This window comes from Temnothorax nylanderi, unplaced genomic scaffold, assembly GCF_030848795.1.
Source record: "Temnothorax nylanderi isolate EJ_2023f unplaced genomic scaffold, tnyl_v1.0 TNYL_tig0852_pilon, whole genome shotgun sequence".
NCBI lineage: Eukaryota > Metazoa > Arthropoda > Insecta > Hymenoptera > Formicidae > Temnothorax > Temnothorax nylanderi.
The window spans coordinates 12,276-38,805 of record NW_027249914.1 but is presented as its reverse complement, the minus strand read 5'-3'; the positions used below and the strand labels follow the sequence as shown (position 1 = coordinate 38,805).

At 34.4% G+C, this 26,530-nt stretch overlaps 1 protein-coding gene and 3 long non-coding RNA genes across 5 annotated transcripts in view; 3 read left to right on the top strand and 1 right to left on the bottom strand.

Annotated features, from left to right (window-relative positions):
* The window catches only part of Sec23 (transport protein Sec23), a 29,945-nt gene extending 4,471 nt beyond the window's left edge, over positions 1-25,474 (bottom strand). The window contains exons 1-11 of one of the 2 annotated variants that reach the window (XM_071724820.1): positions 25,270-25,474; positions 24,786-25,068; positions 21,190-21,276; positions 20,235-20,481; positions 19,911-20,160; positions 19,181-19,831; positions 18,945-19,098; positions 18,673-18,824; positions 17,350-17,524; positions 15,729-15,950; positions 10,590-10,610 (exon numbers count right to left, since the gene is read on the bottom strand). In XM_071724820.1, coding sequence (XP_071580921.1) covers positions 10,590-10,610; positions 15,729-15,950; positions 17,350-17,524; positions 18,673-18,824; positions 18,945-19,098; positions 19,181-19,831; positions 19,911-20,160; positions 20,235-20,481; positions 21,190-21,276; positions 24,786-25,067 — 2,241 coding nt within the window. In that variant the 5' untranslated portion in view covers position 25,068; positions 25,270-25,474. The remainder of the gene's footprint in view (positions 1-10,589; positions 10,611-15,728; positions 15,951-17,349; positions 17,525-18,672; positions 18,825-18,944; positions 19,099-19,180; positions 19,832-19,910; positions 20,161-20,234; positions 20,482-21,189; positions 21,277-24,785; positions 25,069-25,269) is intronic. The other variant, XM_071724821.1, reaches the window with a different exon arrangement.
* On the top strand, positions 1,686-2,087 carry LOC139785643 (uncharacterized). The gene is made up of 2 exons (XR_011722024.1): positions 1,686-1,858; positions 1,915-2,087. It is a non-coding gene; the product is annotated as an uncharacterized lncRNA (long non-coding RNA).
* Positions 3,169-3,777, top strand: LOC139785642 (uncharacterized). Its single transcript, XR_011722023.1, has 2 exons — positions 3,169-3,334; positions 3,528-3,777. It is a non-coding gene; the product is annotated as an uncharacterized lncRNA (long non-coding RNA).
* LOC139785644 (uncharacterized) lies at positions 14,054-15,473 on the top strand. Its single transcript, XR_011722025.1, has 4 exons — positions 14,054-14,109; positions 14,452-14,485; positions 15,015-15,137; positions 15,332-15,473. It is a non-coding gene; the product is annotated as an uncharacterized lncRNA (long non-coding RNA).
* Positions 25,475-26,530: the final 1,056 nt, after the last annotated feature.

Here is a 26,530-nt window from a genome sequence, read left to right as displayed (position 1 = left end):
GACCAATTGATCCATATCTGTAAATTTGTTCAATTAATGTTGAGATATTAAAAAGATCTCTTAGGAAACTCACCATTCGGTCTGAAAAACGTGGAATACAGAGCCATGTACATAATGAATACTCTCTGCGAGAAGACTTGACGATCTTGTCGACACGACACACAATGATATGAAAGGTCTTGCAAGAAGAGGCATGTCGTAGGTCAACACACCGGCGAGGATTATAACATAGCATGATTTGACACCGTCTCAAAATGACACGGATTTTTTGCATCATGCATATGTCACGGTTTTGAGCAAATTGTAAGCCATGCTCATGAACTTGGTCGTTGGCAAATCGGGGTTTTACTATTGGTACATGCAATATTGTGACGGTGTCAAATCGTGCTTTGTTATAATCCTCGCCGATGTGTTGACCTACGACATGCCTCTTCTTGCAAGACCTTTCATATCATTGTGTGTCGTGTCGACAAGATCGTCAAGTCTTCTCGCAGAGAGTATTCATTATGTACATGGCTCTGTATTCCACGTTTTTCAGACCGAATGGTGAGTTTCCTAAGAGATCTTTTTAATATCTCAACATTAATTGAACAAATTTACAGATATGGATCAATTGGTCTATGTTTCTGATACTTTGAATCAGTAAACTCACCATACGGTACAGAGAACGTGTAACTTAACTTCTGTAACTACCGCTGAAGATGGCTCAAAGCTGAGCCGAAACGTACGGATCGATGTAATGTATCAAAACGACGAATAAATCAGTTATTTCTGATATTACCTCTTATGAAAAAAAACTATTGACAGCGAATTAACTATTGGACTTTCAATAGTTAACTATTAAATTTGAATAGTACGTACTATTCAAATCTAATAGTTATCCAATAGTTAATTCGCTCTCAATAGTTTTTCAATAGTTTTTTTTCATAAGGGACGCACTGTGATCTGCGTCTGACCCTCATAGCCTTGACTTCTATCAAAATAATTAGCAAATCGAATTTTTGTTTTAATTTTATATTCTTACCTGAAGAACTGAATAATTAGAATTTAGAATATTATTTATTTTAAGTAATATTATCAAGAAAACATTTTTTGTAAAGATCATCGTTACTTAAAGGAAGAGAAAATTGAGTAATTGGTTTTTTTAGCACTAGAATGATATTTTTTTGCGTGTGCGTATACGGCCGTTTTGCTATTTAATATCATCATAAAAATTCTACCAAATTAAATTGATACTCAAAGAAAAGAAATTATTATTATGTCCAGATACTTATAATTCATCGAATTATTATTAAGCTATAATTGAAAATGCAGAATTAAAATTATGTCTAGACAAAATATTAATTCTGAATTTATTTTATGTTATGACATAAAAATTTTTCGGGAATTAAAATTATGTACATAATTGTAATTCACGAATTTTACTTATGTACACAATTTTGATTCTTAAATTTTTATTACGTACATAATTGTAATTCTCGAATTACTCTTTTTCTTTTAGTAAGTAACGGTTATCTTTAACAAAGAATATTTTCTTGATAATAATCTTAAAATGTACTTATCACAAATTTTAGAAAAAGTCTTTGTCATGTACTTTGTCATGTACTTTGTATGAAAAAAGAATTTATACTCCTTCAAAGAACATTATAAAATATTATCAAAGAAAAGTCAAAATAATAAGTAAATCGAATTTTTGTTTTAATTTTATATTCTTAATTGAAGAATTAAACAATTAGATGCCTCTTCTTGCAAGACCTTTCATATCATTGTGTGTCGTGTCGACAAGATCGTCAAGTCTTCTCCCAGAGAGTATTCATTATGTACATGGCTCTGTATTCCACGTTATTCAGACCGAATGGTGAGTTTCCTAAGGAATCTTTTTAATATCTCAACATTAATTGAACAAATTTACAGATATGGATCAATTGGTCTATGTTTCTGATACTTTGAATCAGTAAACTCACCATACGGTACGGAGAACGTGTAACTTAATTTCTGTAACTGCCGCTGAAGATGGCTCAAAACTGAGCCGAAACGTACAGATCGATGTAATGTATCAAAACGACGAATAAATCAGTTATTTCTGATATTACGCACTGTGATCTGCGTCTGACCCTCATAGCCTTGACTTCTCCTATTTTAATCTCGAGGGTCCTCATATTACTTTATTTATTATTTTGACTTTTCTTTAATAAAATTTTATTATGTTCTTTGAAGGAGTATAAATTCTTCTTTCGAGTACATGATAAAGACTCTTTCTAAAATTTGTACATTTTAAGACTATTATCAAGAAAATATTCTTTCTTAAAGACAACCGTTACTTACTAACAGAAAAAAAAGTAAATTGAGTAATCGCTTTTTTAAGCAATACAATTGATATTTTACTGTGTATGCATGTACACACGTATGTACATAAGTACGCACAAAAAATTTTTCTATGTTGTTAGAAAATTTTATTTCTATTTAAAAAAGACGAGAAACTATCATCGCTCAGGACGGGGGCCCGGCGTTACGCGCCGCTCGTGCCGCTTGAAGTAAACAACTGCCCGCGCGCCGACCGCGAAGCGGCCGCATCTCGCCGCGCGCTTGGATTTGGCGGTGGGCCGGGCCAATACGGCGATTTTTAATCATTAATAACTCATCAACTATTGCGAAAATTGCAAAATAGTATATGACTTTTCGACTCAGTTTGGCTCGCTCTATCTAAATATGAAAAAAGTACCAAACATTCTGATACACCCTGTATATATATATATATATATATATATATATTTATATACATATGTATATTACTTTTTGAAAACATTTTTCAATTTGAATCTTCTCTTAATCTATTATATTTTTCATTCCTGGCGTGTTTTGGGAAAAATGTACACTGGTTTGGGAAAATCAGTCTAAGAAATTTCGATAAATATGAAATATTAAATATTAAAATAACATATAGGTTGGACTGTTACCGTTGAATATTACATCCTGACATTTTTACCAAATTAATATAATTCTGTTTTATAATATTACTAAATTGTAATCAATTAATTTTAACCCTCAGGGTACGGACTGGGTTAGCGTAACCCGAGCAAATTTTGAAAGTAGCGCCATTTCAAAGGAAGTGAATGGTGGGGGTCCGTACCGGGGGGGGGGGGGAAATCTTTGAGGTAGCTACTATGTGAGCGCCAAGGGGCAGCGTCAGTCTACGCTTGGTGCTCAAGTTATACGATTTTGAAAATTGAACTCGGGTAGTCTACACCCAGTCCGTACGGAACGTTACAAAATCCGTGTTTTTCAAAAAAAAAAATTTGTGTTTTTCGAGTATTTGCTGCAGTAGAGTATTCTGGTATGTATAATTTACTATTTTTAATATACTTTTGTGCATTCTAACCTCAAAATGATGCTCTGTAGCATACCAGCATAACGTATCCGTGCATGCATGTTATTTCTCGAAGAGTTGTGCTACTCTTAGCATAACTCTTCGTACGATGCGTCGAATAACGATTTCTAATATTTATTTTTACGATTTATCATTGCAGAGTTTTTTGTGAAAATGGCATCGCGTCGGAGAACTCGGAGTGTTGCAGCTCTCGAAAAATTATACAGAGAAACCGAGGATGAGAGTGTAACTGAAAACGTACTTGTACTTGTAAAACTTTTTACAAGTGCCTAAGATGTGACAAGGCTATGTGCAAAGAACATGTAGCGAAAATATGCTGTGAATGCGGAAACACCGTGTAATTCTCTTTTTTTTAATTTTATACAATAAAAATTTTATTTAATAATCAATTTTTGTTATTTATTTATATTATACTAATCAACAACATCCAAAAGAACTATTTTTACTTTAAGATATTTTTTTTTTGCGTTATTACGATAAATCAAGCAAGTAACGTTATATCGCTATCGCAAAAAAACGGGTATTTTCATAGTTAAAAAAAAATATACTTTTTGGAATGGATCAAAAAACGAATTCAGCCATTTTAAAGAACAACTTTTTAGCTTTCAAACGCGACTTATAAAATGTCGATATCTTTTTTTTTCATAAAGTTATGCAATTTAAAAAAAAATATGAATTTTTATGAAAATTTTTTGAGAATCGTTGACATTTTCAAATGTATCTTTGTTTAAACAAATAATGTAATAAATCTATCAACGCCATTGTATTTTTGAGAAAATTTCCGATCCAAAAAAAAAAAAAATTGTTTCAATTGACAAATTACAGCCCGATATACAGTCAATCAAAGTCGTCGGGTTAGGCTAACCCATGTCCGTACGGAACGTAACTTTTTTATAGTCCGTACCCTGAGGGTTAAATTAACAAATGAACGATTGGATTCAATGGAGCAAAAAATCGATTCTAACGTTACTAATGTAAAGAAATTAATTATATATGGTATTTTATATATGTGTATTTAAATATATGCTTATAAATGAAAAGAATACTAAAATTATTATTAGTCACTTTAACACTGTCCAATATATCCTACAATATCCCAATAATAGCGATCAAGGATAATATTAGAGTGGATAGAGAATACAATGAATATAAAACGAACATGTCAAATAAACTTTTCGATTCGATAGTTAATATATAATATGGTTAATTATTGAAGCATGGCGGTATATTAAAATTCAGCGCGATGTAGAGCCAATAGTGGCGTGACTATGCGTTGTTAAAGTGATGTTGGAGTCCTCTGTTTTATCGATAAAATTACCATTTTCTTTCTACTCATGTAGCGTTGTATTAATTTGACAGAATTAAAAATATTTTTCCATAATTACAGTACGTACATCAATGATTCAGGGAAACTTCGATTTTACATAGAAAACGAGAAAAATTACGGAATTACAGATTTTCTTACCTACTTTTATCCTAATATGGCGTCTCGAGTTACAGCGATCGCTGTCAACTCATCACAAGATGTGCTTCATATAAAAGATATACCATTGATACGAACGTGAAAATGAGTTTCCCTGAATTGCACAACAAGAAAAACATCGATGAACCCTCCAAATCGAGATTAGAAGTCTAATATAAGAGTCGTCATTGCAATTATCTCGAAATCTGTATGTTGTGTGAACTCGCCATTAATACTGTAAACGCGGCTTATGGTGCCCACGTGACTAACGGAGTTTAGTGAGGTTATATGATTCTTATCGAGGCAAACGTGTTTTCGGAGGTCGAAAGTAAAATTTTTTGCGCGTCGAAAATTTGTAATATCTTAAATATTATTGTGTCTCCAAATCTCAAAGTGAGTGATTCTAAAAAGTAATGCATGCTGAACACGAATTCAGTGAAATTTTTTTATTTTCATTGATTTCTAATATTTTATGAGCGACCAAACTTGAAACTTATGTCCAGGGCGAAGTCATCACCAAGCCATATCATGGAGACTTCCGGCAAAAATCAAACTTGGATGATATGTGCTGTGTGTGTTCAGAGATGACAGAATAGAGCTGACGAGAAACGTGCGAGCGTAGGGCACATAAGTGTGTGCGCTTTTCTTGTAATTATTTTTCGCCATCGTGTGTTTAATTAATGTTTCCATTTTTCTATTAAAAAATAATTAATAAAATGTATTCTATCATTTTTCATGATCGGAAGTATGAATTTTCATTTAAAATTCAGTCCGAGAATGAAGTGACGACTCCGCCCCAGCAATTTTAAAATTTCAATTTTTGCACCTTTGTCGTTTTCACTCTATACAAGTTGAACAAAGCGACGTAGACCAAAAATGTCCGTATAAATTTTGTAGCCAAGGGTTCACTCTTTACAAAGGTATACCACATTTTACTAAAATTATTTGTTTTGTTGTTAAAAATCGGCACCGAAAAAATAGTGACGACTTCGCCCCGGTCTCCCCTACAGTGTATATGACGATTCATGCGTATGTGTGCGTGCAATGTAGGTGTTATCCTTGTCTATACAAGGACAGATATAGGTCGATAACATAGAAAATGATAATTTTGTCGATTATACAGACGACTCCAGCATCACCTTAATGTGTCATCACGCGGTTGGCCCTCCCTCGCACTGAATTTTAATGTACGTACCATCGAGGCCATGCTTCAATAAAAAAATAACCATAATTAAATTACTATCACATCGAAAAGTTTGAGCCATTTTCATTAGAGAACTTCATCTTTTATCCACTTTATTAACCGTAATCGGCAATATTGAGACACCTTGTAAATATATATGTATAATAAATTTTTGTAGAAGGGAATAACCTACTCCTACAAAACCTTCCAGAGGAATCCTTTTTCAACGGCAACAGTTTCCTTAAAAATGTCGCCAGATTATTAGCAACTTATTGGATTAAAATTCTAAGCGGAAACTGTTTCCGTCATGTTGCCCTGTGGTTTCCACAACCTATTATATTTTCGGTTCGTAAGAGGGCAACTGTTGTCATCAAGCTGCTCATAACTATTAGTGGCAATAAAAGTCGGCAATCCAATAGGCAAAATCAGAAGCCGCTTTCCTCAATATTGAAGGCAACTTAAGCAGAGAAGTTTTAAGCAAATTAACAGCAACCTGCGGGCAACTTGCCATCTGGGTATTAAAACTCATATTTTTTTACGTCATACATATTAAAATATAGCCTCAAAAATATACAGATGTCTCAGATCTACCGTATCAACTATAATAATACTCAATTCTTGAGATCTTTAAAGATAATGATTCTCATACTAAGATATTAAAAAATTAAAATTTAAGGCTCTTGTAACGAAATTCTGTAACTCTTTATAACGACAGTTTCGGTACCGTTGCGCAGGTATATGGTAAAAAAACTGCGCAACGATACCGAAACTATCATTAAGAAGTTAGGGCCGGAACACAATACAAAGATATGTACAGGCAATAGGAACAGGGAATAGGACTATTCTTGAAATCGTTCATTATAAAACGAATTCGTTTATGAACAAAAAGGTGGGGATTTTCCAGTTGAGCGCCAATGGGAACCCAGTTGACGGACCTTTTCGTTCATAAACGAATTCATTTCATAACGAACGATTTCAAGAATAGGTACCCAGAATGCATTGATACACGGCTTCCGATAGGTTGAAAATCTACATTCTGTTGCTATTCCCTTTTGTATTGTGTTCCGGCCTTTACAGAATCCCGCCTCTGGGCCGTGATTCTGTAACTCGTTATCGTTGTATTATCGTTGCGCAGCTTTTTTACCATATAGTATACTAAGGCCCTATTCTTGAAAAATATCGCATACGATATGTCATAAATATCACAATCTGCAACCAATGGCCTAGTTTACACCGATCACTTGATATTCGTATTAAATACTAAATAACTAGTAAATTAGTTTGAGAAAGACTGGGGAAAAAGAATGTGGCTTTTTGACAGACTGGTGTGGACGGTAATGGATGGAGGGAGAGGGAAGGGTTGGAGAGAATGGAGAAAAGATATATTAGATAGATTTTGGGAGTAAATGGAAGAACACCGGGTTACTTGGTAAGGGAGGAGCTACAAAGGGTGAAGCTAAGAGGGAGAGCTGGGATGATGGCATGGAGATTCGAAAAAAAATTAGAGAAGGGAAGTGGAAGTGAGCTGGCGAGGTTATATTGGGAGGAGTTGAGGGGAATGGAGAAGGAGGGAAGAACGGGATCAAGTTGGGAACAGGAGGGAAAGTTTTTTCGAAGAAAGAGGGGTGGGGTTAAAAGGGCTGGAAAGGTTAAGGGGGGGGGCAGAAGGAGAAGGGTGCTACTATACTCTATTCCAAAGAGATAGAGAGAAGCAAAGGAAACAGAGATGGGAGAAGATTGGGAAGTTGGAATACAATAAATGGTACAAGGTAGTAAAAGGCGAAGGTATTCCAGGGTATTTGAAGAAGGGGTGGGGAGAGAGCAGATGGAGAAGGGTGGCGAGGTATAGGTTAGGGAATGAGATAAGGGAGAGCAGGTATTGGGAGGGAGAAGAGAAGAAGAAATGTAGGTTGTGTGAAAGTGAGGCGGAAACGTGGGAGCATGTGTGGGAGGCATGTAGAAGGTGAAAAGCAGGAGGAGGAAGTTGGCAGGAAGCGGTGGTATGGGTATTGAGAGAGGAGGAGGAGGGTGAGGGTTGGATGATGGAAATAGAGGGGGAGAGGATGGAAGGAAAAGTGGAGGCGGTGGAGTAAAGAAAAGGGGTTAGGAGAGGGAGAGGGAGAAGAGAAGAAGAAATGTAGGTTGTGTAAAAGTAAGGCGGAAACGTGGGAGCATGTGTGGGAGGAATGTAGAAGGTGGAAAGCAGGAGGAGAAAGTTGGCAGGAAGCGGTGGTATGGGTATTGGGAGGAGGGGGAGGATGAGGGTTGGATGATGGAAATAGAGGGGGAGAGGATGGAAGGAAAAGGGGAGGCGCAAGGCGGTGAAGTAAAGAAAAGGGGCAGGAGAGGGAGAGGGAGAGGGAGAGAGAGAGAGAGAGAGAGGAGAGAGAGAGAGAGAGAGGAGAGAGAGGGAGAGAGAGGGAGAGAGAGGGAGAGAGAGGGAGAGAGAGGGAGAGAGAGGGAGAGGAGAGAGGGAGAGAGGGAGAGAGAGGGAGAGAGAGGGGAGAGAGAGGGGGAGAGAGGGGGAGAGGAGGGGGAGAGAGGGGGAGAGAGGGGGAGAGAGGGGGAGAGAGGGGGAGAGAGGGGGAGAGAGGGGGAGAGAGGGGGAGAGAGGGGGAGAGAGGGGGAGAGAGGGGGAGAGGAGGGGGAGAGAGGGGGAGAGAGGGGGAGAGAGAGGGGGAGAGAGGGGGGGAGAGAGAGGGGGAGAGAGAGGGGGAGAGAGAGGGGGAGAGAGAGGGGGAGAGAGAGGGGGAGAGAGAGGGGGAGAGAGAGGGGGAGAGAGAGGGGAGAGAGAGGGGGAGAGAGAGGGGGAGAGAGAGGGGGAGAGAGAGGGGGAGAGAGAGGGAGAGAGAGAGAGGAGAGAGAGAGAGGAGAGAGAGAGAGAGAGAGAGAGAGAGAGAGAGAGAGAGAGAGAGAGAGAGAGAGAGAGAGAGAGAGAGAGAGAGAGCTAGGACTGTGAGAACATTGTGTCGGTTAGAAGAAAACAGATGTGTACAGAACGCAAGAAGAAACGGAAGTCCCATAGGGAGGCGGTGTGTGTGTGTGTGTGTGTGTGTGTGTGTGTGTGTGTGTGTGTGTGTGTGTGTGTGTGTGTGTGTGTGCGTGCGCGTGTGCATGTGCGTGTGTGTACATTAGGAAGAAGGGAGGAGGAAGCATTGCTATGCAGAATCTTCCCTTCATAAGTTAGATTTAAGGTCTTAGATAAGTCTAGGTTAAGAATTTAGGTTAAGATTTTTTTTGTATAAAGATTGTAAGCCCTACGGGGAAAACAATAAATTATATTACTACTACTACTACTACTACTAATACTACTACTACTACTACTACTACTACTATTATTGGCTGATCAGCTCAAATATACTATTTGATACGCATATCAAGAGATCGGTGTAAACTAGGTCAATAGCACACTTGCAAAGTGTGATTTTCTAGTGACATTCCTAAAATATCGTATGCGATATTTTTCGAGAATAGAGCCCCAGCACAACTGTCGTTATGAGTATATAATGGTCGTTCTACATTAATCGCAATCGTAAGAGTTGTAAGAAATTAACCAATCACAATCTGTTATTCTGCTTGCGATCGAAGAATAATAGACTGTGGTCAATTTCTTACGACTCTTACGATTGCGACTAATGTAGAACGACCATTACGACAGCATAAAGGCCATTGCACGTAACAAAGTTTGAGTTGTAATTGTAAGGCCTTCTTCAAGCGCGAGGAGAATAATCGACTGTGATTGGTCTATTTTCTTATATTACAGCCTTACGATTACAACTAAAACATTGTTACGTGCAATAGCCTTAAGACGAATTACAAAATCGCACTATTGGGCTCTTGCCGTGGTCATGTGAGATCGTGACGTCAAAGACAAGAAATGACGCAAGAATTCTCAGCGTGTCATTTCTCACCTCTGACGTCACGATCTAACATGGCCGCGGCGAGTACCCAGGAACCTTAAATGGAAAAAATTTTTAACTGGTTAATCAGATTGTTCAAATTTTTGTCCTTGCATCGTGTAATATCAATGTTTCTGCTTTGATTAATTGTAAATATTTAAAAACTGATAAATGCCGGGAATATATTTACTACAATGCAATATACCATAGTTGAACTTTAACGATCAGATTGACTAATTCTAAACGCTTTCAATTTTAAAACTGTTGCAATTTCAATATTTTGGTATAAGGATTTATATATTTAAAGGACCTCTAGAAATTTGTTACCAGCAGTTCATGCGATAGAGTTTGAGATACTCGTATATATGAAGGAAAAAAAGTATAACTATTAATTAGAAAATCATGTGCAATTGAAAAATTCTTAAGTGTTTTCTTCTTACATTTTTAGAAAATAAAATCATCCAAAAAAATAAAGTATTAACAATATAAATATTATATATAAATTAGAAATTAAATTATAAAATGAATACATTTATTTAATACATAATTGCAAAACATTGCATTTTTCGTAAATATCAATACTGTTAATTTTAAAAAATCCGATCACCAAAGAGGCTAAGAAAATAGAAGAAAAAATAAATAAATAAAATAACACACCCCATTAGGTATCGGCATCCCCTAGTTCACAGGATCACACACGGTAACATAAAAAATAATATTAGTTACACACATAGTATGTAACTTTTATGTGAACATTTATATAGATTATTGTGTACGATAATCTATCACAAATTCTTTAACGAATTTAAAATAAAGATTTTTGTAGTAAAAATATAGGGGAGACCGGGGCTAAAAGGTCAACGGGGTTGAAGCGTCAAATCAAATATCTCGGAACCTGTATATTGTGCGAACTCGCTATTAACATTGTAAACGCTGCTTATGGTACCCATGTGACCAACGGAGTTTCGGCAGGTTACCTGCCGTGTTATGATTTTTACGAGGGCAAACGTGTTTTCGGAAGGTGAAAGTGAAATTTTCTGCGCGTGGAAATTTTGTAATATCTGCAATAATATTTGCTCTCCAAATCTCGAGGTACGTGATTATAAAGAGTAATGCATGCTGAACACGAATCCAGTGTAGTTTTTTCATTATCGTTGATATCTAATATTTCGTAGGCGATCAAACCTGAAACTTGTGTTTGGGGCTAATCAGTCAGTAAGCAACCGGGGCTGGTCAGTCACTGTGGCGCGCCGGGCGCACGACTTCAGCTCACGGCGATTTCAGGTTAGGTTTCCCTCGAGCGTGATTCTGTCTTCCCTTGCACGTGCGTCAGTTTGTATAAGAGGGAAATGGTACGCACGTATCGTCGCAAAACGGGTGTTTTGGCCGACCGAAAAGATGGCGGACCGTTGTTTTTGAGATCGCTCGCGCTCACGGCACGTCGGCGAGGTACGGCGAGGCACGGCACGGCTCTGAGATCCCGCGATTTCCGCGCGAGAGTTGACATGCCGCGCGCGCGGTAGATCGTCGTTGTTAATCGTTGTGTCAGTGGCCTAGTTTACACCGATCTCTTTATACGCGTATCAAATAGTATATTTGAACTGATCAGCCAATAATCAGACTTATTTACTAGTTATTTACTGTTTAATACGCATATCAAGTGATCGGTGTAAACTAGGCCAGTGACAGTCGCGCGTGCGACTGCATCGTCCAGCGTTCGCCGCATCGTCTCGGCGTCATTGTCGCCGGCGTTGTAGTGGTGGTGGTGTCGGTGGTGGTCATCGTCGTCATCGTCGTCGTCGTGGTGGTCACGAGGCCGTCGTCGTCGTGGTGCGTGGCCGTCATCGTCGTCGTCGTCGTCAGCGCGTCGAGGAATCGGCGCGAGGACGCCGTCGAGTCGGTAAAATGGTCGCGCTCCACCGCGAGCTTTTCTAACCCCCCTGTCGCTATTTATCGCTCCCCCGCGAGAAACGCGGGTTGGTTAGGTTGCTCGAGGGTCCGCGCTGATCCTATGGCACCGGAACTCCGTCACGCGTGTTCCCCGTGGTTGCCCGCGTTGACAATATGACGTGCCGTTGGGGAGTTTACGATTTGGTTAACCTCTGTATTCACGTGCCTAAATTGTTTTATGGAATAGGTATCCTATCATTTCTCCGGATTAGATGTACGTATATGTATTGAAAATGCAGTGTGACTGATTAGCCCCGGGGGGGTGACGCTTAAACCCCGGCATTTTTGAGATTTCAATTTTTCCACCGTTGTCGTTTTTGCTCTATACCGGTTAAACAAAGCGATGTAGATAAAAATTTCCTATATAAATTTTGTAGCTAAAGGTTCACTCTTTACAGTGGTATACCATATTTAACTAAAATTATTTATTTTCTTGTTAAAAATCGGCACCGAAAAAAAACTGACCTTTTAGCCCCGGTCTCCCCTACGTATTAAATTTATGTTCGCTATTTCTAAATGTTTAATATTCAACTTTCTTATAACTAAACCACAAGTTGCAATTCTATCAAGAAAATTATCACAACATAAATTTTATATTTTTATCTTATTAAATAAAAAAATGGAAAGAATCTATTAATAAAATTTTCAAGGGGTAACACCACTCTAGAAGCCCGAAAAATAGAAGAATTTTTTGTGGTTAAAACAAAAAGTAAATCAAAAGTCTATTTAAAGGACTTTATTGTACATGTCTTAAGGGGATCCTAAAGCGAAGGTCGAACTTCCTCGACGTCGGTAAGGTCAACATTTCTAATCCTGTTTTCTCTATATCTGTCCTTGTTTAACTATAGTAATCTGTCTTTGTTCGATCGCTGCGCCATCTCTCGCTACACGCAATACTGCTTATCCTATCAACCTGCATGTGCTTTTGCACAAAATAGTAGCGAAGGCTCAAACTTTTTTGTTACGTTATTAATTTTAGTTTTTCATGTACGGTATTCTTTGTTAACATTATACGAATGGCGCGTGTATCTTATTTTGTACATACAAACTGTACAACTCCTGTATTAAGCAAACGTTTACGGTAGGTGACAGCTCAAAAATGTATTTTTTTAATTTTTTTTTATTTTTGTCTTGAAATCAACACTCGCGCGATGTGTTTTCGTGCGTATTTCAATTGTACATAAATTTTTTTAAGTTCTGTGCAGTCTACTCAAAGTTGGACCCCTCCCTGCAATTGTCGGTAATTTGGGTCAGTTTAGGATCCCCTTAAGGGAATCCTATAGTGGCAATAATTACCGACATTTAGTTAAAACAAAACCACTTTTAATTGGCTTTACGGAATTGCAAAAATTTGGTCTAGAATTAAAGTACGCACAAAAATGTAGAGGGCTAGATCGGTTTTAACTTCCAAAACGAAAAAAACATTAAAAATTTGGGCACAAAGCTGTCACTGACAACAATATTTGGTTATACAAAAATACTGCAGTTTATATATACAAAATGAGAATCTAGCCCTCTAGGAAAAACATTGAAGAACAATATCGTGCAATTACAACTACGATAGAAGTCTAGAAAAAAAGTGTCATTGTTTTAACTTTTATACATGCAAATATACATGCGGAATGACAAGAAGAGCAGTATGGCGTGTAGCGAGAGATGGCGCAGCAATCGAAACAAGGACAGATGCCTCTCGTTAGACAAGGGCAGATATAGGCCGGTAATATAGAAAATGATAGAAAACGAATTAGAACGGAATTAAAAATGTTCGACATTATCGACATCGAGGAAGTTCGGCCTTCACTATAGGATCCCCTTAAAGTGTATGAAACAATTTTTTTTTAAAGCTGCGTTCGGAAACGCTACCCTGAAGGTAGACTCGGGTGAGTAGTGGTGGGAGCAGGGTGCATCCTGGGTGTAAGTAGTTTCCGAACGGCAAATAAAGCGGGGAGCACACACTTCTGCACAACGCATAATGCGTAAGCATAAGAAAATTGATTGGTCTATATACATGTGCATAAGGAAATAGACCAATCAATTTTCTTATGCTTATGCATTATGCAAAAGTCTGTGTTTCCGCTTAAGTAATAAGACATGGCGGATGAAAGGCAATCCCGAGAAAATATTATTGTATCCTGCGCCATGACTAGACAAGAAATAATCAGGATAGCTTTAGATCCAGTTTATATCCAGATAGTAATGACACAGTATAATATCTACTTATGCTGTGGTAATGATGAGCCGCTGAGTGCTTCTACAGCTTCTACTTCCTTTTAGTAAAATTAGTAGTGCAATCACCAAATAACGATGAAATAATATATTTTTTAATTTAAAATTATCAGTTATTACTTTACAAAAGTAGTGTAAAATATTTCGATCGCTTAAGCAACTGTTAAGATATACCTACATAAGATGAATTATTAATTAATATGAATAATAGAAAAACATAATCGTAATTAGCGTCAAGATATTATTAAACGTAGATAAAATCTGATAATAAATTAGCGGTAGGCAATAGAATATAATTAACCTTACTTAAATCCAACTAATCAGAGTTATTATTGGTTAACAGTTCATCCAATTCAGCAAATCGTAACGCAAACCCGGTAAAACATTTTTTATATAAAAACATATTTAGATATATATAATCGTAATATTATATAAAATATTACATAAAATATGTCTATATATGTCCATACTATGTTTTTTTCTCTTGTATAATCTCTGTTCGTATGTACAAGAAAAATAATAAGAAAAAGAATTAGAAAATAATGCAAAGCATAATTTTTGCATTGTTTTTTTATAACAAAAAATAAAGTCTGAGAAATTGTGAAAAATTTGCTTATATATAATCATATTTTATATACAATTATTACATTTATATATGATTATATGATTATATATAGGCAAATAAATAAACAATGCAAAAACAATAAAAAAACAATGCAAAAATTATCCTTTTAATTATTTTCTAATTCTCTTTCTTTTTATTTTTCTTGTACATACGAACAGAGATTATACAAGAAAAAAAACATACATGGACATATATGGACATATTTTATATAATATTTTATAATATTATATAATTATATATATTTAAATGTTTTTATATAAAAAATTTTTTACCGGGAATAGATAATGGAGCTACGAATTCAAGTATTTAACGCACAGTACGCGATATTCATCAGCCTCGCTTCGAAGAGAAGAGATACGTAATATCTGGTGTATTGTATACGAAGTACTGGACACAGAGGAGATGTATGAAAATATTCAGAATGGATTGAATTATTGTTTTCATAGAAATGGCAAGCATTTGAAAAAAAAAGTTAATTAAAAACGACTTTTTTTCAAATGCTCGCCATTTCTATGAAAAACAATATTTTAAAAATCCCCTACATATTTCTCTAGCTATTATCATGCAGATTATGAAAAATTGTAGTTTTTTGTTCCAGGTTAGCAGCACTTATGCTGCAAGTCCTGGAGCACCTCCCGCAAAAAAACGCTTACGCTTACAGAGCTCCAGCGCCGCCATTTAAAAAATAAAACATTGTTTCATACACTTTAAGACATGTACAATAAAGTCCTTTAAATAGATTTTTAATTTACTTTTTCTTTTAACCACAAAAAAATCTTATATTTTTTGGGCCTCTAGAGTGGTGTTACCCATTAAGTTATATATAAAGAACATTCTCTATTATTTTCTGTTTAGCTAAGATATATTTATCATGTCTTATCACATACATAAAGTGATAACACAAATAATAAAAATACATATAAATATCTATCCTTATTGTTTTCTATCGATTTATCATTTTATCGTCAAAATATTAAACATATATGTTTACTTACCGCACCATAAGCATACATATTATTATGTGTCTGACTTGGGTTGACTTTACTTAATAGAAATCTGGCTTGAGAACCACCTTGTTCCGTATCAATATACCGAGGCGCAGGAAATCTAATAGCTAATGTTTCCGCAGCATCATCAACAGGTGCTGCTAGTAACTGCCGGAAATTTTCGTACTCTGGTAAGTCTTGATATTTTAACTGTCGCCACTGTGCAATAGTCTATAAAACATAAATTTTAAAACAATACAAACAAACGCTTTGCTCTTTATAAAGATTTATATACTGTTAAAATATACACAACACGCGCGCGTGCAACAAATTTTTGTATATACCATCTTTTATAAGATTATTTTATATGGGATGGCCCAAGTCTAGAAAAACGATCGAATAACTCGTAAATAGATTTAAAAAAAAATGTTTCAGATAAAAGTCGTAAAGTTTAAAAAGAGGCATTTAAGATTCCTGCTGGCTCGAATGCCAAATCCGCGTTGACAATACACACATCACACCTGACGACCGCGCCACATGGATAGTGTTTCTGTGTGCGTAAGTGAAGGGGAAAAACGCCGGTATGCTCGGGCTCGAAATCGCACCACTGCTTTTGTCTGAAACATTTTTTTATTTGCCTAATATTTTTTTAGATATTCAAGAAAAACTTGGTAACTTTATCAATATTTAGCTTACGATATTTCGACAATTATTTGTCGGAAAGAAAAGTGCTACACGACTTTTTGACTTGATTTAGTCTCAAGGGTATGATGTTACAATAGTATCCCAATTTTTTTAAATACTTGTGAATACATGAAAACTCCAAGATGTATACATTTAAGTGTTTAAAAAGGAGTACTATTACAATAGCATATTCTTGAAGCTAAATCAAGTCAAAAAGTCATGTAGCACTTTTCCCTTCAACAAACAATTATGGAGATATCGTAAGCTAAATATTGAAAAAGTTACCAAGTTTTTCTTGAATATCTCAAAAAGTATTAAGCAAATAAAAAGATGTTTTTAGACAAAAGTTGTTTAAATTAATGAGTAGAAAAAAGATAATACAATAAAAAATTAGAGGTTTTTATTTTAAAAAATAAAGTTGACCTTGACCTGACCTTGATCCACTTGTGGTCAAACTAATACTGCCATTAAATGCATTTTTTTAAACCTTGCGACTTTTGTCTGAAACATTTTTTCCTAAAATCCATTGTTTACGAGATATTCGATTCCAGATTACCATTTCCAGACTTTTAAGCCATCCCGTATAAGCTTCATCGATATTTTATTTTAATAAAATCATATTTTTTATAACAATTTGATTCTGAATATGATCTTGATAGTTATTCTAAAGCGTTACCAAGAGATATTCCATATCTTATCTTGATATATTTAAAATAAACATGAAATATATCTTATAAAATATATTTTTAATAATCTTATTTTGATACTTTAATACATAGAATAATGAAATTAATTAATAATTATTAATTATATGTATATCGTTGCTACAAACTTATATGAAACTCAAAATATACAAATTCTGAAAAATTTTTTGTATATTCCTGCATTTTCCATATGTTATCCTTTAAAAATCCAACTTGTTAATTTATTAATTTATTTTATTTACCTCTCCGTGAAATATAAGTATCTGGAAGAACGTATCCATCAACAGAATCCTATCAGGCTGAATAGATGAAGTATCTAACAATACAGCCTCCGGTGGGCCATTAAATCCATAACTATATAAAACTGGTTGGATCATGACCAAAGAATCTGCTACATTTTCACGCATAAGCATATGTCTGAAAAATATCAAAAACCGTATATACATCACAGATACATATATATAAATAAACTGCACATTCTTGTGCAACAGCTAACAATATTGAAAAATAGAAATATGCTGGTTATCAGGTACATTCATTGTCACATGATACTCTAGGAAAGGGCAAATAGGAGAAATATAAGAATTAAAAAAAAGATAATGGATCTTTCTTTTTCAGGACAAGCAAGGCAACCACTTTACTTCTCTCTTCTTCTTTCTATTGTTGCCTCATACTAATGCTAATTTCATGCTTCCAATGGGAATCTATCTACATAAAGGCCCCCGCACAATGAAAAATATAAGGAACAAGGAACAGATATTAGCAATTAGGACTAAAGAATCAGGAATAAAACTGGACGCACGATGAAAAACACAGGCAACAGAAACAGGGAATAACACAGGCAATAAATTTTTAACTTATCAGAAGCAGTGTATTGATGCTATACCAGTTTTATTCCTGATTTCTTATTCCTAATTGCTAATATCTGTTCTTTGTTCCTTATATTTTTGATTGTGCGGGGGCCTTAAGGCTGCATTATTCATTGTCAGTACTAAAAATATGTAGCATACATTATGTGCACTATAAATTTTCAATGCTGGCAATAAATATCAGAAGGTGCTTTCCATTTACTGACACAAGTCGACACAAGTGTCGTTCTGTTTTTGTTACATTGAATACTAAGAAAGATAGAACGTTGTTTGTGTAAACTTGTGTCACTAAATAGAAAGCATCCAGAACGTAACCTAAGGCCGGTATTCATAGTCGGTTCTTATATTTAAAACCGTCTTAAATACAATCTTGAGCTGTCATAAACCAATCACAGAGCCGTATTAGCATCTTAAAATATTACTTAAGACAGTCTTGAAATAAGATCTGACTTATGAATACCGGCCTAAGTCTACAATACATACATAAACACCATGCAGCGCATACGTACGTATATATGTGTGTGTGTGTGTGTGTGTGTGTGTGTGTGTGTATATATATATATATATATATATATATATATATATATATATACTTTTGCCAACATAAAAACTTATCAACAAAATTTTAAGTATCAATATCATATGTAAAGTAAGAAACCATGTGTGTGTATTTCATAAAAATAAGAAATAATTTACCTATAAAAGCTGGTTTCATCTGGAGAATTATTAAATACTTGCAAAAATTGGGACCTGCGCAGGTGATACATAAATTGCGGATACATAGAAAAGTTTTGTACCAATCTAAAGCTATTTGGATCATCTTTTGCATATTCTCCAAACTTTTGACACTGTAAAAATAAGATTTTATATCTTAAAAAAAGAATAAAGAATATATAAATGTAAAATATGTCATTCTAGAATTATATTTTGTATGATTTTGCGCAATTTTATTTAAAAAAATTACTAACAAGTCTAATCAGCATACGATCAACCCATCTTAAAACATCTGGACCGTCATCACTTTCTGCTTTGAATACAGCCAAACGCGACATGAGAACAGCTGCTGCTTCCTGGTCAAATCCAGCGCTTATATGATGCAGTGATGATGATGCATCTGCCCAACTGTAATTAAGGATTTTGAGAAATATTAAAAATCTATAAATTATCATGTAATATATACTTAAAAATAGAAAAAGATATTTACTTTCTTGCAACAGTAGTAAGTCTAATTCTTCTTTGTCCACTACTATGTTGATATTGAGTAATAAATTGAATACAGCCTCTTCCACCTTGCGGAATTGGAGCTGTATGTTGATTTACAACTTCAAAGAATAATGCTGTTGTTGTAGATGGTGTCAACGAACAAAATTTCCATTGACAAGTACCACCCAAACCTACTTCTTGTTCCCCAACACTAGAGCCTTTTACTCCTAATGATACGCAAGGTCCAATTGCTCCAGAAACTTTAATCTCCCGAGATGTTTTTACTTCTAAAGTGGCATTGAATGCCATTTTCAGGTCACCCTTAGCATCCTTAACAAATACCCGTTGAAAAGTTTGTTTAAATAAAGAAGAATTAAATGAATCTCCCATGACCATGTGACCGCCAGTAGAATTACAACATTGACGCATTTCTAATAAACCAGTTTGATCAAGAGCACAAGAATAAATATCTATTATATGACCATTAGTTGCAGCACGTGATGCAAGTGCATCGTAATGCTTAGTTGCCTTCTTCATATGCTTAGCATTATCCTTTTGAATATCATGATGTGATCTAATTGGTTGTCGCAAATCATCAGTTACTACTTGGCCAGGTCCTTGAGAACATGGTCCACCAACGAATAACATAATCCTTAAATATATTAGCTTTGATAGAATCAATTATAATCTTAATGACAATGTAGCCAATATTTATTGCAACATATAAATACCTAGCTCCAGTATTTGCATAACTAGCTTCTAAAAGACCTGTGGCAACTGCCAATGCCACACCTGTAGATCGTAATGGACGTTTTCCTGGTCCAACAGGCCAAGGATCACGTTGTAACTCTCCTAAAAGATCTGTTAAACTCATATCACATTTGTGTACAGGTTGTAAGAAACGATTAGCAGGTGGTAATGGCTGTATACTAGGTCCTCTCGGCTGATTTGGATTTTGTCCTGGAATTGGTCTACCAATACCTATGAAAATACAAAATAAACTAAATCATATATACCAATAATTGAGAATAAATAACTTAAAATTTAGCTATTACCCAACATATCTTGAACTTGTTTTGGTTGAAGATCCTTTGTGCCACGAAATACATAACTCTTACTACAACCATCGCATCCCAATTCATGAACTTGTACCATTTTACCAAATGTGATAAGACCGATGAGGACGTTAGGTGGAAGTAGAGATAATGACATTTGTAATGAATCTTTAAGTGCTCCTAATTCTTCATCATCCAAGCAAGTATCCACAACAAGTAGAAATATAGGTGGTAAACATTGAGCACGCTAAACATAATATTATATATACATATTTGATAAAAATTTAATATACCTACATATAATTTCATTTTTACACGCACGCACGCACGCACGCACGCACGCACGCACGCACGCACGCACGCACGCACGCACACACACACACACACACACACACACACACACACACACACACACACACACACACAAATAATAAATTATGCAGATAAAAATGATATTTAAATGAATATTAATCATATTCTTAATAGAAGGCAAAAATTAAAACAATACAAGCATAAACATATGTCCAATAGATTTTGCACAATATTTAGATTTCCTATTTTTGGAATTTACTCTTGTAAAAGATTTTTTTGAGGCTACCATGATACTAATAATTCAGTTTTAAAAACGTATAAAATTATAATCAATTTTGTAGTAAGTATTGATTTTTTCATAAATAATACACGCTTTTTGTTATTTTTAATTATTGTATAAAATATGTATAGATAGAAAAAATATAATTAATTTAGGAAAGTACTACATACATACATATACATACTAAATCTAATAAAGTAATTAAATTAAGTAAGAAAATATTGAAAAAATGATCATAACACATTATAACTTTTACAGCAAAAGTAAATATTTGAATATCCATATTTATATCTTTTATGTTTTTTTATAAATAAGAAATCTTTTGTTTTCTAGGTAATAGATTATAAGTAATTTATTACTTACCATTATTGTATACTCAATTGTTGAGAACATTGGGATAAGTTCTGCAGGTTGATGTTGTTCTGAAATTGCAGCATATTGTGGTGGAAACTAAAAAATATATATATAAATTATAAAAAAATAAAAATATATATATAGATATGTAAATATTTTATAAACTACACATATTTTTATACATGTATTACAAAAATATGTACTTTTATTCTTATTATAAGAAATGTTCAATATATTTATCTATCTAAATGTATAACTCAGCAAAGGACCTTGTATGATTCTTATAAAGAAAAACGTTTTCAGTCAATTTGCTTGAATTTGCTTGATATGTTGTAGTTCTGGTTCTTAACAAAAATGCTCAAATTTCATCAACTGTCTGAATTATAGGCATTTAAAAGTCTTCTTTACAAGAACTGTTCGTATGTTTGTCTATAAGTTTGCACTTGTGTGTATGCTTTCCTACATATATATATGGGGTATTCCATGGGATCTCAACTTTTTTTTTCACTCGCATTCACCGATTTCTTTTGTTTTGCAGTATGTTATTGTACTGAATGATAGGTTCCTTCTCAATTTTTTTCAGAATTTTATGGACGTTATTTCAGTAGATATCAACAGTTGAATTTTGAGTTTTTTTCAAGAATTGTGCGTGATATTTTCGGAAATTTTTAACTCAAAAGTTCTTCTATGTAAAAAAAATTTGTATACATGAAAAATGTTGGATTTTTCTTGTACTTTGAGATGGTAATTTTCATTTTTTACCATATTAATTTTTAGTACTTTTTTTCATGAAAAACGAATAAAAAATAATTAATTATCTCAGAAGTACCATGCTCAATTGAGCTAGTTTTTTTTTCTTTAAATACATTTAGTCGTGTGTAATAACGTGTTAAAATTTCAAAATGCCAGGACTAATAGAAAAAAAGATATATGATTTTTTTCTTATGAATTTTTCACATAAATTTTTTTTAACTCGACTACTTCCCGGCAAAAAAAAGAATTGAACTTTTGAGGTTTCAGATTAGAACAGTATATGAATTATCTTTTTGATGGAAATGAAATTCTAAGTACATTTTTCAATTTTTTCGAAATCCCTGAAGAATAAGTCAATTTCTAGAATCCGAAAATAACAATTACTAATTCTGAAATTTAATTTTTCCCACTTATTTAATATTCGTCTTTGATTGAATTTGTATCAATTCTATTTATCAAATTAACTCTGAATTCGGTTAAATGCTTTTTGAATAACTTAATAAAAATTATCTTAAGTGAAAATATTCTTAAGTTTTTCATAAAAATTTTACTTTAAGACTATCTACTAGGGGAGACCGGGACAAACTCGACACAATTTTTTCAAAGGCAATTTTCAACAATTAATTAAAATTTTCAAGCAAATCTAATGGTACACATTTAAAGAGCGTTCCTTCAGGTACAAAATTGCTTAAGGAAATTTTGCTGTACGTCGCTTAGTTTTGCCCTCAGGAAAAGAAAAGTGACGCGAAGACAAATTTTTAAATTGAAAAATGCCGGGGTAAACTCGACACTTTGCCTGATCGACACAATTTGATCTGGAACTTATTTTTTATTGTCTGAAACTAAATATATTTAGTTCAGAGTTAATTTAGAATTCAGAGTTAATTTGATAAATAGAATTGATACAAATTCAATCAAAGACGAATATTAAATAAGTGGAAAAAATTAAATTTCAGAATTAGCAATTGTTATTTTCGGATTCCAGAAATTGACTTATTCTTCAGGGATTTCGAAAAAATTGAAAAATGTACTTAGAATTCCATTTCCATCAAAAAGATAATTCATATACTGTTCTAATCTGAAACCTCAAAAATTCAATTCTTTTTTTTGCCGGGAAGTAGTCGAGTTGAAAAAAATTTATGTAAAAAATTCATAATAAAAAAATCATATTTTTTTTTCTATTAGTCCTGGCATTTTGAAATTTTAACACGTTATTACACCCGACTGAATGTATTTAAAGAAAAAAAACTAGCTCAATTGAGCATGGCACTTCTGAGATAATTAATTTTTTATTCGTTTTTCATGAAAAAAAAGTACTAAAAATTAATATGGTAAAAAATGAAAATTACCATCTCAAAGTACAAGAAAAATCCAACATTTTTCATGTATACAAATTTTTTTTACATAGAAGAACCTTTGAGTTAAAAATTTCCGAAAATATCACACAATTCTTGAAAAAAACTCAAAATTCAACTGTTGATATCTACTGAAATAACGTCCATAAAATTCTGAAAAAAATTGAGAAGAAACCTATCATTCAGTACAATAACATACTGCAAAACAAAAGAAATCGGTGAATGCGAGTGAAAAAAAAAGTTGAGATCCCACACATGTGTGGAATATATATATATATGTGTGTATGAATGTCCGTGAATGTTTTTTGTTTGTACAGATATGTGACTGCATATACATATATGTACGCATATGTTTGTATGCCGCACATGCAATATGTTATGTATGTATGTGTCACGCAAACATATTCTTAGGGATGTCTTGTAGCTCAGTGTAAGTGCAATAGATTAATATGCTAAGGGTCATGAGTTAGATCCCAATCATCCTACATATTCTTCTTTTAAGAGAAGATATCCTTGTTTAAGGAAAAAAGAAAAAAACAATTTTAAGAGTTCTAGAAACTCGGCATTACAAGAAAGATCCCCCGATTAAGGGATAGATATTGATTAAAAATAGAATGCATATTAGCATATCCTTTCAATGATTCTGTATTGTCATGTAAAGTGGGTTTTTGCAAGTTTTTCCATACTTATCATTCTGGAATTAAATCTTATTCCAATACACTTATATCATGTAATAAGTATCTATAATTAAAATCAGATGTTATATGCAGGTTTGACTGAGTCCTGGATACTGCAGTTTGCTCATTAGGATTCTTTAAAAAAAAAAATTACATTCCTGTTTGTGTGCATCATTTCCACTACAGTTTATGGTGGAAGAAGAGGAGAAAGCATTCATTCAGACTTTCATACACATGGATATATACACATGTAGGCAAGCACACAAGTACAAACTTATGTAGACAGGTATACAAACGGTTTTTATAAAAAAGACTTTTAAATGCTTATAATTCATAAACTAATCATAGGATAAAATTTTAGACTTTATCAGGAACACAAAAACTACACAGAAAAAATGAAGTTGCTTCAATTAAACGTCGACGTCACAGGCTGCCACAAGCATAAAGTTAATTCAATTGGATATTATTGAACCAAATATTTAAATTATTAAAACAATTATCTGATGTTTTTTATTCATTAATATTGATGTTGCACCAATAGATTTTATCTCAACTTACACCGATGCTATTGAAACATTATTTTTTCCGTGTACGACTTATAACAAAATCATACAAATTGACCAAAAACATTTTTGTCATGAGAATCATGTGTGATCCTTTATAGCATATTTGGTAAAATCTGTTCTTTCTAAACTTAGCTATCTGGATATATATTCGAATTAGGCAATTAATATTGTTGAATCCTAGTTATTATTGTGATAAAGTTCAATATGCAGTTAAAATATAACTTATGTTAAAAAAAACAGGCTTCTTTTCTTACAGGATTTCTCTGAAAGCAAAAATTGCAGACCCATAGTTTTGCACGATAGTCCACTTGACATAATGGATTTAAAATAGCTCTGCAGGTAGATCTTGTACATAAAACTGGATCATATTGAATTGGTGGAAGATCTGCTCGTTCTTTAATTGGTTGGTATAAAGCACCCAATGGAACAACCAGTCTGGTAGCATCGATACGTGATGAGGGAAATACGTTCCATGTTAAACGCACACCGTCCCTATCTTCGTTTTGTTGAATAAAATCTTCATATGTCGTCATCATACTATAAGATATAACAGTTTATTTTTTAGTACAAGTAGTTTGCTTTTTCAGCTATATTAAGTTAACTTCTATTCTCTTTTTTATATAATTGTACTTTTTAATATAGAGATATAAAATAATGAATAGTAAGTAAACGAAAATTCCAAAAAAAATAAAATTATTATAACTATAACAGGTTAGTCAACAATTAATAAGTACTTACGATTATCTTCATACACAAAAATGTAAATTAATTAGCACTATTCTGTATTCACTAACATAATCCCCTTAGGATACTGAGAAAGTTACATAAATTTTTGTAAAAAATAACAATTTTCTCTCTCTCGAACAACGTTCAGGCCACGTCACTTAGAAGATTAAAGGCATGCGCAGATATGTCTTCCCGGTCTTCCGTTCCACATGTGTCACTGGGTCCGTGGTCCGTTCCGAGTTACGCATGAAGCGCGTAGACTGTATAGAAAGTCGTTTCGATTTAAGGGTCGACAGGAGTAACACTACCGACCTCTGTCGGGTTGCTTAGCTGCGAGTCCGTATTTTATTTATTATAAATTTTTTAAGAGCCAAAATGGAAAATCCGACTATGTACCGGGTTGCGGCTGATCTTACTGATTAAAACGAGCATACGTTTAATGAGATTCGTTAATTAATTTGGCTAAAATTTGGGAAAAACCGTTTCTAAGCAGCTTTTCAGGCTTGCAAAGCTGCTTAGAAACGGTTTTTCCCAAATTTTAGCCAAATTAATTAACGAATCTCATTAAACGTATGCTCGTTTTAATCAGTAAGATCAGCCGCAACCCGGTACATAGCCGGATTTTCCATTTTGGCTCTTAAAAAATTTATAATAAATAAAATACGGACTCGCAGCTAAGCAACCCGACAGAGGTCGGTAGTGTTACTCCTGTCGACCCTTAATCAATGCGCGCATTGAGCTGCGTTCGGGGAGCGCGCTATTAGCGCTATTTGCTTATTCTATCTAGAGTTCCTCTAGTAAGGCTAAGGCTGAGTTTCCACTGAGCGCGTCACGCGTCGCGTCATCCATCGCAACCAATCAAAACATCTTATTTTATTACATTACTTGTGACGGGATGTTCAGATTGGTTAACGACAGACGACGCGACGCGTGACGCGCTCAGTGGAAACTCAGCCTAAGTTTCCACTGAGCGCGTCACGCGTCGCGTCGTCTGTCATTAACCAATCTAAACATCCCGTCACAAGTAATGTAATAAAATGGGATGTTTTGATTGGTTAACTTGTGATAACGTGACGCATGACGCGCTCAGTGGAAACTCAGCCTAAGGCCGCCATTAATAGGGAATTATGCGAACGATCGAGAGAGACAGCAAGAGACAGCCTCCCCACTCGTACTTTTCATGGGTCTTTGTCTCACTCCCACTTATAGGTTTGTCTCACTCCCACTAACGTCTTCTCTATAAATGGCGGAACCAATCAGAAGTCAGACCGGG